The sequence below is a fragment of the Crinia signifera genome, chromosome 1, assembly GCF_055691185.1.
Source record: "Crinia signifera chromosome 1, ASM5569118v1, whole genome shotgun sequence".
Lineage (NCBI taxonomy): Eukaryota > Metazoa > Chordata > Amphibia > Anura > Myobatrachidae > Crinia > Crinia signifera.
In genome coordinates this window covers 11,945,087-11,957,877 of record NC_139217.1, presented here as the reverse complement: position 1 = coordinate 11,957,877, position 12,791 = coordinate 11,945,087, and the positions used below count along the sequence as shown (strand labels likewise).

Here is a 12,791-nt window from a genome sequence, read left to right as displayed (position 1 = left end):
ACCAAAGGTTGTGCTGCCTGTGCAACTGACTGCTGCCCCCCCCTGCTGCCCCCCCCCCTTTTGTGCTGATCAGTATAAATTAACTGATCAGCAACTTTTTGGGGGTGCAGGTTTTTTTTTTTATATATACCCTGTCAGGTTGCACCCACAGTTGTGTGCCTGCTGCCCCTCACTTTCAAGAGGAAGTCATAAAGGGCCTAATATTTGGGAACCAGCAGGCAGAGGGTCCCAGTACTTCTAGTACTGGCTCCCGTATTGTACCAGGGCAGCATTTTCCTAACAAAATCCCCTCCACTGCAAAAAAGGGCAGGACACAAAAAAGGTGCAAAGTTTGCTATAAAAAGGGAATAAGAAAGGATACTATTTTCCACTGTGAAACTTGCCCCGACAAACCCGGCCTATGTATAAAGGAGTGTTTTAAAATATACCACACATCTATGGATTATTAGGTTCATCATTTCACCGTGCTTCGGGGGTCTTGCTAATGCCACATAGCACCCACCATTCATTCCACCAGAATCTGAGCTGCAAAATCCAAAAATCACTCCTTCCCTTCTGAGTCCTGCCATGCACCCAACTGGTATTTTTTGGTCACATATGAGGCATTGCCATACTCGGGAGAAATTGGGGCACAGATGTTGGGGTGCTTTTTCTCCTTCATACCTTATGAAAATGAAAAATTTTGAGCCAGAACTGCATTTTTGTGTAAAAAAATTTAATTTTTCATTTTCACAGCCCAGTTGTACCAAAATTGGTGAAACCCCTGGGGGTTTGAAATGTACACTATACCCCTAGATGAATTCCCTGAGGGGTGTAGTTTGCAAAATGGGGTCACTTGTGGGGGGGTTCCACTGTATTGGTGCTTCGGGGGTCTTGCTAATGCGACATAGCACCCACCAACATTCCACCAGAATCTGTGCTGCAAAATCCAAATATCACTCCTTCCCTTCTGAGTCCTGCCATTTTTTGGTCACACATGAGGCATTGCCGTACTCGGGAGAAATTGGGGCACAGATTTTGGGGTGCTTTGTCTCCTTCATTCCTTGTGAAAATGAAAAATTTTGAGCCAGAACTGCATTTTTGTGTAAAAAATTTAATTTTTCATTTTCACTGCCCAGTTGTACCACAATTGGTGAAACCCCTGGGGGTTTGAAATGTACACTATACCCCTAGATGAATTCCCTGAGGGGTGTAGTTTGCAAAATGGGGTCACTTGTGGGGGGGTTCCTAACTTTTAGCATCTTATGGTGCCTAGAAACCTACATGGTGCCTAAAAAATAATCTCATAAAAAGGAGGCTCCAAAATCAAGTAGGTGCTCCTTCTTTTATGAAGCCTGTGGTTTGGTCAACGTGCACACTAGGGCCACATATAGGATATTTATGAAAACAAAAGAATTGGGGGAATCAATTTTTAGTCACATTTCTCTAGTAAAATCTACTGTGTTCCTTAGAAAAATGTATTAAAATTGCAAATCTGCAAAAAAAATGAAGTTTTGAAATTTCACCTACACTTTGTTTTAATTCCTGTGAAACACCTAAAGGGTTAACAAACTTCCAAAATGCTGTTTTGAATACTGTGAGGGGTGCAGTTTTTGAAATGGCATCATTTATGGGGGTGTCTCACATACAAGTCCCTCAAAGTCACATCAGAACTGAACTGGTCCCTAAAAAAATCAGTGTTTGAAATTTTCTTGAAAATGTGAGAATTTGCTATTCATATTTTAAGCCTCCTAGCGTGAAATGTAATAGGATGAGAGATTCAGAAAGTGAGAGATTTGGTAAGAAATCTCCAGTTTTTTTAAAGCAGCAATCATTTACAATTCAACATCAAACTGGTTTTGCAGTGTAAATGATTGCCGCTTTAAAAAAACTGGAGATTTCTTACCAAATCTCTCACTTTCTGAATCTCTCATCCTATTACATTTCACCCCATGTGTCCAAAAAAATTAAAAGGATGTTGAAATAATGATGGAAACATAAAGTAGACATATGGTCTATGTTAGTTATTAACTATTTTGAGTGGTATGATTATTTGTCTCACAAGCAGAAAATTTAACATTTTGAAAATTGCTAAATTTTCCATTTTTTTTTTACGACATTTTGGTATTTTTCACAAAAAAACACAGACTGTATCGACCCAAATTTACCACTAACTTGAAGTACAATGTGTCATGAGAAAACAATCTCAAAATTACTGGGATAAGTAAAAGCAAAAAAAAGTTATCCCCACTTAAGTGATACATGTCAGATTTGAAAAAAAGGGCTCTGTCAGGAAGGCAAAAACAGGCTGCGGCGGGAAGGGGTTAAGGAACGGTGGAGATCATTTGATTATCTCCTGGACATGATTACATAAAGAAACACAAATGTCTGTGCATTACCAACACCTCGCACACAGGATGGCCTGGGTTCAGTGACACATCACATGCAGTACACAAGTTTCCTTATTAACACCTCCACACAGGACTTCAGACACAAAGCCCGCCACCTGCGGTGTATTGGCCACTCACAGGAGAAGGCTGTTCAGCATCTCATCTCCCTGTCACAAAGATTTGCTAAATTCATTCCTCCAGAAAGGTACAAAGTGCATTGTAAGTCCAGAATGCATTCCTCAATATCCAATACAATATACACAATATATGGTGCAGTCCCAGCTCAGTGCCAAACATATATTTCATAAATACATATACTGTGTGCCTGGTGCCCAGCAGCAGGCTACAACTTACATCAGCACTGCAGCAGGGGTCCTGTCCCAGCTCAGTGCCGCTCATATGTTATATAAATACATATACTGTGTGCCTGGTGCCCAGCAGCAGGCTTCACCTCACATCAGCACTGCAGAAGGGGTCCTGTCCCAGCTCAGTGCCGCTCATATGTTATATAAATACATATACTGTGTGCCTGGTGCCCAGCAGCAGGCTTCACCTCACATCAGCACTGCAGCAGGGGTCCTGTCCCAGCTCAGTGCCGCTCATATGTTATATAAATACTGTAACGATCAGATCAGGTGATCGATCAAATTAACGTATGCCTCCTGTTATGATTATCTGTCCGGTGAATGTATGTCTGATATTGGTGTAATAGTTATGTCTCCTGTAAGTATTGGAATCAGGACATGTCTTGTATGTAAACTGTAGGTGACCCTGGTCTAAGTTTGAGGCCTGTATTTTCTCAGTGTGACATCTGTGGACTCCTCCGGAGTCAGGATGTAAGATAAGATCTGAGCCCTCATAAACCATGGTCCAGGAGAAGAGGTTAGAGTTTGTCCCCTTCCTTCACATCTCTTATCAGTGGGTCTGCTATGCAAGGAAAGAGGATCAATCACTTTGAAAACAGCAGACTGTACATTGCCAGGGACCTTCCACACTCCTTCAGCATGGAAAGAGTGGAATCCCAAGGGTGGGAGGGATGAGGGAGTCTGCAAGGTATAACTAAGACCTTCTCCCTATAGTCAGTGTCACTACCTGGGGGTCTAGCAAAATAGGCTGTAGGCGACGAGAGATTTCTTGTGGAGGACCCCCCCACGTCAGGATCTGTATTTAAGTGTAAGATAGGTTCTGTCTTTTTTCCCTTTTTATTTTTGAAATTGCATTTAAAACTCGTGTGTACTTTTAAAATCATTGTAAAATCTTGTAATTATTTTCTAAAGCTCTGTAGTATTTCTAGGAATAAATAATACATATTCCCAGTTCTGGTTCTGTGTTCCTAAGACTCATTAGCCTCGGAAGAGAACGGCTGAAAAACGTTACCATTGTTATCTTGTATTGTATGGTCAGGGGCGAGCCAAGCCGCCCCTTGCGCAGTTTCAGGCGCTAAAATCAGGTTTTGGCTGGTGGCAGTGTACCTCAAGGAAAGGACCCGAGTGTCCTGAGTGAACCCCAGTCACGGCCGGCGCTGCTCAGATTGACGTATCGGAGCAGGCGACCGGTGGGTCCGTGACATTTGGTGGCAAGCGGTGGGGTGGAGAATTCATTTTTCTCTTTAAGAACTTAAGTGAGTGTGGGTAGAATTTTGTGTGAAATACCCACATCACCAGAATCAGAACTCAGAGCTTTACTATAGTTTTAAAAGTCACACAGTGGATGCAATTTCTGTTCCCTCCCTTCTCTTGTTTTTCTTTCCTATCATTTTATTTGACAAGTGTGAGACTCAGGATGGCTGATTACCAGCAGATGAGGAGAGATGACCTGGCGGTCGTGTGTGTGCAGAGGAATATCCCTTGGTCTGGCCAGAGTAGAAAACGTATGATTCAGGCACTAGTGGATGCCGATCGGACTCTAGCTGCTGGAGGAAACCAGTCCATGGACAATCCTACCCCCGGGGCTCAGTCAGCACTGGACAGTACAAACGATTCCGCGCCAGGGTCAAATACTTCTGCTGGACCCAGCAAGTCTACACTGCAGAGCGACCTTCTAGCTGCTAGCAGGCAATTGAAGGATGTGAACCCCGTATTCGCTTTGCAGCTGGTGCAGTTCTGCCAAGGCATTGTCGACAGAGAGGCTGCGGAGCGCAAAGCCATTGTCGACAGAGAGGCTGCGGAGCGCAAAGCCGTACGAGAGGCTGAGGAGCGCAAAGCCGTACGAGAGGCTGCAGAGCGTCAAGCCGAGCGTAAGTACCAGTTGGAACTGGTGAGGCTCAGAGGGCTGATCGCTGTTGGTAAACCAGTGGAGGATGATACAGGGCATCATGATGGCGAACCTTTACGTGAGACTTTATCTGCCGTGGCTACTGAGTTAGCAGGAGATGGGCTTCGTACTGAACTTTTACTGTCTGTGGAAGTAAATAATGTGTTGGATCATGATGTGGACTCTGTTATCAATCATGGGGAGCCTAACAAGGGACAGAGGTCCCAAATGACCGCTGACGCGAATTTCACCGGACCGCGTCAGGCACAGTTCCCTGTCTTGAAAGCAGACAGAGGAAGCCAAGTGAGTGTCAGCTTGGTTGTGAGTAATGAGCTGGCCCTGGACACTACAGCCGATGCTCAGAGAGGTGACATCTCTGCTAGCACCAGGGAGACTGTAGGATGTGTGGCAGTCAGGGAGACTGCAGAGTACCAATCCCCTACAGCACCAGAAGAGCCCAGTGAGTATTCTGACCCATATGGTGATGATTATCCGTTTAGGCTTATGAGCCCAGAAGAACTCACTACAGAATGTCAGCTGCAAGGTATCTCCTGCCCCAACAAGTCCCGCTGGGAGATGATCAAGCGGCTCACCCGTGCACGAAATGATGAGCGCAATGTTTTTGGCATGTATCGCAGTGAGTTCCTAACCTGGGGTCCCGATGCGACTCCTTGGTTACTGCTGAGAGACCTGACGGACTGTTTTGAAATAGCGCAGCAATATGCTTATGATTGTAAAAAGCTCGATACTCCATGGTGGAAAGAGCAGTGCCGCTGGGCAGAGGCTGAAAGGAATCGCCTGGAACAGCTTCTATCACCAGCTATGGAACCAACGACACAGCCTACCGGGGTTTCCCTCATGGACATGGTACCCGGGCCTGCTACAATCGGTGTGGAACCTGTTCCAGAGACCTCACATCACAAGGTCCAGTTTAAACTGCTGGAAGATGTGAGCAGCATGTTCCCTCCCGTTGCTCCAGATTTGTTGCCGGAAGCGGCTGGCTGCATAGTGAAAGTATGCAGGGGAGAGACTATGTCGGGAATAGGGATGGGACTTTCTGACTGTATGCACACAAGTATGTGTGGGACTACTGATGTGGGACTTTTATTAACTCCACACATATCTGTCGCTAACCCTTCTGAACCATATGATGCATCTCAGGTAGTATGTAACCATACTGAACATTGCAATGTTGTTATTTTGTGTGAAGCCCCTGGGATGATCTGTGATAGTGCCGTACCTTCGGTACAGGTGAAGGGTGAGTTAGAGACAGGTATAGTGGGTAATCCTTGCCAGTTTGTGGGGTTAAATGAATGCCCTAATCTAGTTGGGAATGAGACACCCTCACTCATCAGTGGTAGGAGTGCTGATGGTGATGTCATTAAGGTTGCTGTGCTAGACGTTAACCCTGTTCCTCCAGTGATGTCTGGTTGTGACATGGTGCCCGGGGACGCTAACTGCAGAAATGGGACAGATCTGAGTTGGTTGCAGGCAGAGCATGTACCTGCCAATAAGTTACTGGTGACAACATGCTCAGATAACCCCATTCCTGCTCAGAGACAATGGGATCCAGATATAGTGGTTTTGCCATGGTTCAATTGTAAGCCAGCAGGATGGGCCCCATGTGTTGTGGAAGATGCACAGGCTAATTTGCAGGTATTGCAGGATGTCTCCCCAGGTTATGATAGTGATGTTGCTGTTGATAATGTGATGTCTTGCGCTACTGTGGGAACTGTGGTACCAGGTATAATAAGTGACCTGGTGGGCCCTGTGTGCACTGTAGACCTGTCAGATAGGGAGAGAGTGTCCCTTACTGCAGCTTTCCCCCCAAACCCCCCTCCTTACTGTAGCCACACAAGAACAGATACAGGAACACAGCAGGGGTTACCTCCAGACACTGAGAACTCTCCAGAGAGTGCATTTTTCCAGCATCACTGGATAACGGATGCCTCTCCTGAGAACCTCAGTGGCACCACCCCAGCCACAGAACCTGCGGGTCTGGGAGGGAAGGTCAGGCTCAGGAAGGTGTCCTGGACGGCCATGGAAAGCTTGGCTTTCCACGCAGAACTGAGAATCAACCCTGCACAGGCTGCCCCATACCTGGGAAGTGGGAAAGATACACCTGGGTGCAGTGAGAGGGTTGTTTCAGGAATAGAGCCAGTGGCTAGTAGGGAAGCTGCTGTGTGTAACCAGAAGGGTGGGAGGGCCCGTGAAGAACAGGTAAACTCAGCTCCATTAACCTCAGAAAAGCTGAGCTGGGATGTTCCCAAGACAGGGGACAATGACCTGCTGGTATTCCCCCTTGCAGAAACGTGCCCCCCTTCACAATTCACACACACAGACACAGAGGGCGAATCTCCTCACAAAAGGATGAGGTGTGAGGTGTTGAGTGAGTGGACCTTCCCCCCAGTGAAGGGGAGGGGGGGTCAGTCAGCTCAGGAGAGGTGCTGGGAAGACATGTTTAAGTCTGTATATAGTGCTGGGAGAATGCCCCACACCTGTGGTATAGTTAAACGTGCCGAGTTACGAGTCCCAGGGGGATGGCCATTTGGGGTGTGGAGGAATGGTCTGGTACTGATCTCAGTGAGTAAGGCCAAACTGCCAGCTGCAGGGGAGAATCCGTGCCCAGGAGTCCGACGCACAGCTGTGGTGGGCAGTGTCAATATCAGCCGGGAAGGGCACAGCTCCCACTATATCAGTGTGCTCACAGACTATGGGTTCGAGGACACCTGTGTGCTTTTAGTTTGCCATCTCCTGCGAGAGGGACAGGGACTATGCCCATTGCCCACCCTAGCCACGGCTATGGCGTCAGGTGGTGCCATGACCGACGTCAAGTATAGTGAAGTGTTAGTACAGATCCCGCAGAATCAGTGGCAGTCTGTCTCAGCACAGAGACCACTGCTACCTGTCCAGGTGATGTAGTGAATAGCGCACTGAGGAGATGGTGACGTGGGTCACCACCTCTGTGCGCCATTTTAAAAGGGGGAGGTGTAACGATCAGATCAGGTGATCGATCAAATTAACGTATGCCTCCTGTTATGATTATCTGTCCGGTGAATGTATGTCTGATATTGGTGTAATAGTTATGTCTCCTGTAAGTATTGGAATCAGGACATGTCTTGTATGTAAACTGTAGGTGACCCTGGTCTAAGTTTGAGGCCTGTATTTTCTCAGTGTGACATCTGTGGACTCCTCCGGAGTCAGGATGTAAGATAAGATCTGAGCCCTCATAAACCATGGTCCAGGAGAAGAGGTTAGAGTTTGTCCCCTTCCTTCACATCTCTTATCAGTGGGTCTGCTATGCAAGGAAAGAGGATCAATCACTTTGAAAACAGCAGACTGTACATTGCCAGGGACCTTCCACACTCCTTCAGCATGGAAAGAGTGGAATCCCAAGGGTGGGAGGGATGAGGGAGTCTGCAAGGTATAACTAAGACCTTCTCCCTATAGTCAGTGTCACTACCTGGGGGTCTAGCAAAATAGGCTGTAGGCGACGAGAGATTTCTTGTGGAGGACCCCCCCACGTCAGGATCTGTATTTAAGTGTAAGATAGGTTCTGTCTTTTTTCCCTTTTTATTTTTGAAATTGCATTTAAAACTCGTGTGTACTTTTAAAATCATTGTAAAATCTTGTAATTATTTTCTAAAGCTCTGTAGTATTTCTAGGAATAAATAATACATATTCCCAGTTCTGGTTCTGTGTTCCTAAGACTCATTAGCCTCGGAAGAGAACGGCTGAAAAACGTTACCATTGTTATCTTGTATTGTATGGTCAGGGGCGAGCCAAGCCGCCCCTTGCGCAGTTTCAGGCGCTAAAATCAGGTTTTGGCTGGTGGCAGTGTACCTCAAGGAAAGGACCCGAGTGTCCTGAGTGAACCCCAGTCACGGCCGGCGCTGCTCAGATTGACGTATCGGAGCAGGCGACCGGTGGGTCCGTGACAAATACATATACTGTGTGCCTGGTGCCCAGCAGCAGGCTTCACCTTACATCAGCACTGCAGAAGGGGTCCTGTCCCAGCTCAGTGCTGCTCATACGTTATATAAATACATATACTGTGTGCCTGGTGCCCAGCAGCAGGCTTCACCTCACAGCAGCACTGTAGGAGGGGTCCTGTCCCAGCTCAGTGCTGCTCATATGTTATATAAATACATATACTGTGTGCCTGGTGCACAGCAGCAGGCTCCATCTCACAGCAGCACTGCAGGAGGGGTCCTGTCCCAGCTCAGTGCCGCTCATATGTTATATAAATACATATACTGTGTGCCTGGTGCCCAGCAGCAGGCTTCACCTCACAGCAGCGCTGCAGGAGGGGTCCTGTCCCAGCTCAGTGCTACTCATACAGTTTAAAACATGTCAAGTGCCTTTGTCCAGAATGGCTTAACCCCTTTAATGCTGTGGCCGCCATTAACCCCATGTGCCGGGCTCTCCGGCCACAATCACACACACACATACCACATGAAAAGCCCGTCTGTAGGAGACCTCACAGGCTCAGCACTGCCTGTGATTAATGTGAGGCTGCGCGGGAGGATGCGTGAGGATGTGCAGTAATGTACAATAATGTCAGGGAAGTAAAGGATGGGGCCACGTGTGGGAGCCGATAACACTACAGCACTTATTACTAAATATTATAATTATTACATGTAATATCGGGAATCTAATAGTAAATGACATTGCTATGTTCTGACTTCAGGAGTGACAGTGACCAGCGTCAACCCCGGAATTGTGATGACGGAAACCATGCGATACTACAACATCATAATGAGAGCGGTCTTTAGATTCGTTGGATTCTTCTTCTTTAAGGTAAGAACAAAGGGGGTTATTCTGGTTCACTCCTTCTGGCAAATTCCTTCTTAAATGGACAAAACCATGTGCACTGAAGGGGGGCAGATGTAAGAGAATTAGATTTGGGTGCGGTGTGTAGATCTATATTGCAGTGTAAAAATAAAGCAGTCAGTATTTACCCTGCACAGAAACAAAATAACTTATTTTGTTTCTGTGCAGGGAAAATACTTGAGAAGGAATTTGCCAGTCAACCAGAATAATCCCCAAAGTCATGAGATGTGGAACCTTTTGTGTCCTCCCAGTCTGTGCGACCGATCCCTGAGCACAGGGACCTTCTTCATTCATTCAGTCAGTGGTCCTTCATCCTGTATCACTGATCCGTGTCATCCTCTCTCATCTGTTCCCAATGATCTATCTCTCATCCGGCCTCTGCTTGTCGCACTCATATAATCCCAAGCCTTTCCTCTGTCTCTCCAGCCTCTCTTCTTCTCAGCTGTCCCTTATTATTATTATTATTATTATTATAATTTTATTTATAAGGCGCCACAAGTGTTTCGCAGCGCCGTACAAAGGAACAATACAGGGAGACAAAACTTGGCATAACATTGAATAAATAACAAAAATACAGTAGAAATAAAGAGCACCACAGTTCAATACACATTACAGCTTAAATGTAAGTAGTGAGGACCCAATCAACATACAACTAGAGGCTTGAGGCCAATGATGGAGATGAGTATGAAGATGGTCACTGAGTGTTGGAGTAAAGGAGAGCTGTGAGTGAAATGTGAAGAGAAGTGGGCTTTGACAACAGGAGGGAAGAGGGGAGCTTACAATCTAGTAGGAAGGGGAGACAGACAGATTACAAGAGGTGCACGCGAGTGGGTGGTGGTTAGATAGCAGGATGTAAACAGGCAAGGGGTCGGAGAACCAGCTGGTTTATGCAGTGGAAGGGTACGCTTTGATGAATAGGTGAGTTTTCAGTGCCCGTTTGAAGCTTTGCAAGGTTGGGGAGAGTCTAATGGAGCGAGGGAGTGCGTTCCACTGAAGGGGTGCAGCACGGGCAAAGTCCTGTACTCTAGCATGGGAAGCAGTGATCAGGGTGGAGGAGAGACGACAGTCGTCAGCTGACCGTAGAGGGCGGGAGGGTGTATGAATGGAGATGAGGTTAGAGATATATGGAGCAATGGAATTAGAGATGGCCCTGTATGTGAGTGTGAGGTGTTTGAAGAGGATTCTGTAGGGGAATGGGAGCCAGTGCAGATTTTGTTGAAGGGGAGTGGCAGAATTAGAGCTGCAGGAGAGGAAGATAAGCCTGGCTGCAGCATTGAGGACAGATTGGAGAGGAGCCAGTTGGGATTGAGCGAGGCCAGTGAGAAGAGCATTACAGTAGTCAAGCCGTGAGATGACCAATGAGTGGATGATCAGCTTAGTTGCACTCTGTGAGAGAAAGGGCCTGATGCGAGCAATGTTGCGTAACTGGAACCGGAAAGAATGGGCCAGGGCTTGGATGTGGGGTGCTAAGGAGAGGGAGGAGTCAAGAGTGACACACAGGCAGCGGAGTTGGGGAACAGGGGAGATGATGGTGTTGTTACCAGTGATAGAGATATTAGTAGGGGGCATAGCTCTGGGTGGGGGAAAGATAATAAGTTCGGTTTTGTCCATATTCAGCTTCAGAAATCGCTCAGACATCCAGGTAGAGATGGCAGCGAGGCAGTTGGAAACTTGAGAGAAAACAGTGGGGGACAGATCAGGAGATTCCTCCGTCTCTCCAGCCTGTCCCTGGCTAGCACTTTCCAGGTCGCACCCCTGACTAGCACTTTCCAGGTCGCACCCCTGACTAGCACTTTCCAAGTCGCACCCCTGACTAGCACTTTCCAGGTCGCACCCCTGACTAGCACTTTCCAGGTCGCACCCCTGACTAGCACTTTCCAGGTCGCACCACTGACTTCCACTTTCCAGGTCGCACCCCTGACTAGCACTTTCCAGGTCGCGCCCCTGACTAGCACTTTCCAGGTCGCACCCCTGACTAGCACTTTCCAGGTCGCACCACTGACTTCCACTTTCCAGGTCGCACCCCTGACTAGCACTTTCCAGGTCGCGCCCCTGACTAGCACTTTCCAGGTCGCACCACTGACTTCCACTTTCCAGGTCGCACCCCTGACTAGCACTTTCCAGGTCGCGCCCCTGACTAGCACTTTCCAGGTCGCGCCCCTGACTCGCACATTTCCCCGCCTCTCATTAATGCCTCTGACTTATACATTCCCCATCCTATCACCTTGCCTTACTCCTTAGTTTCTCCTCCTGTCTAAAAACAAAAAGAAGTGGCGCTTGGATGATGAAATAAAATCAATAGTACTTATTAACACTGCATATAGTATATATCTATAAGTATTAGGAATATAGCACAGGTAAAAATGTGACTAAAATGAAATGAAAAACAATATATAGGAAATGGACCCAGGTCTGGGTCTGCAATAGAAATCTTGGGCAAAGTCCCGTTGTTGGAGATAACAGATGTGCTATGTCTTCTCACTTCTCTCTTAGACCGCTGAGGAGGGGGCTGTCAGCACCATTTACTGCGCAGTATCGGAGGAGGCTGAGGGGCTGACGGGAAAGTACATAGAAAGTGAATGTTCCATCAAGCTGCCCTCAGAGAAGACTCGGGATCCAGCTGTCAACAAGAAACTTTGGGAGGCGTGTGAGTCAGCGACTAATGTCAACGGGGAACCTGGAAAATGATCAACTATGGAGCCTGTGGACAAGAGATCAATATTATGTGATATATAGTGATAAATAAATGACCCTGTGTGTGTGTCACTGATTGTGTCTATAGGGTGAGTCAGAGCTGACCTGCATTACGTGGTGGCACTGTAGGTGTGTACCTCCGTCACGGAGACATCTGTGGTACCTCTGCCACGGAGACATCTGTGGTACCTCTGCCACGGAGACATCTGTGGTACCTCCGCCGCGGAGACATCTGCGGTACCTCTGCCGCGGAGACATCTGCGGTACCTCCGCCACGGAGACATCTGCGGTACCTCCGCCACGGAGACATCTGCGGTACCTCCGCCACGGAGACATCTGCGGTACCTCCGCCACGGAGACATCTGCGGTACCTCCGCCACGGAGACATCTGCGGTACCTCCGCCACGGAGACATCTGGGGTTTGTAGGTGCAGAGGAGTATGTAGAGGGGGGATGTAGGCGCAGAGGAGTATGCAGAGGGGGTTGTAGGCGCAGAGGAGTATGTAGAGGGGGGATGTAGGCGCAGAGGAGTATGCAGAGGGGGTTGTAGGCGCAGAGGAGTATGTAGAGGGGGGATGTAGGCGCAGAGGAGTATGCAGAGGGGGTTGTAGGCGCAGAGGAGTATGTAGAGGGGGGATGTAGG

The 12,791-nt window shown here is 47.7% G+C and overlaps 1 protein-coding gene across 1 annotated transcript in view; it reads left to right on the top strand.

The window, feature by feature from the left end:
* Window positions 1–12,221, top strand: part of LOC146063197 (retinol dehydrogenase 11-like) — a 70,090-nt gene extending 57,869 nt beyond the window's left edge. The window contains exons 5-6 of the mRNA XM_083175392.1: window positions 9,313–9,422; window positions 11,949–12,221. Coding sequence (XP_083031518.1) covers window positions 9,313–9,422; window positions 11,949–12,143 — 305 coding nt within the window. The 3' untranslated portion in view covers window positions 12,144–12,221. The remainder of the gene's footprint in view (window positions 1–9,312; window positions 9,423–11,948) is intronic.
* Window positions 12,222–12,791: the final 570 nt, after the last annotated feature.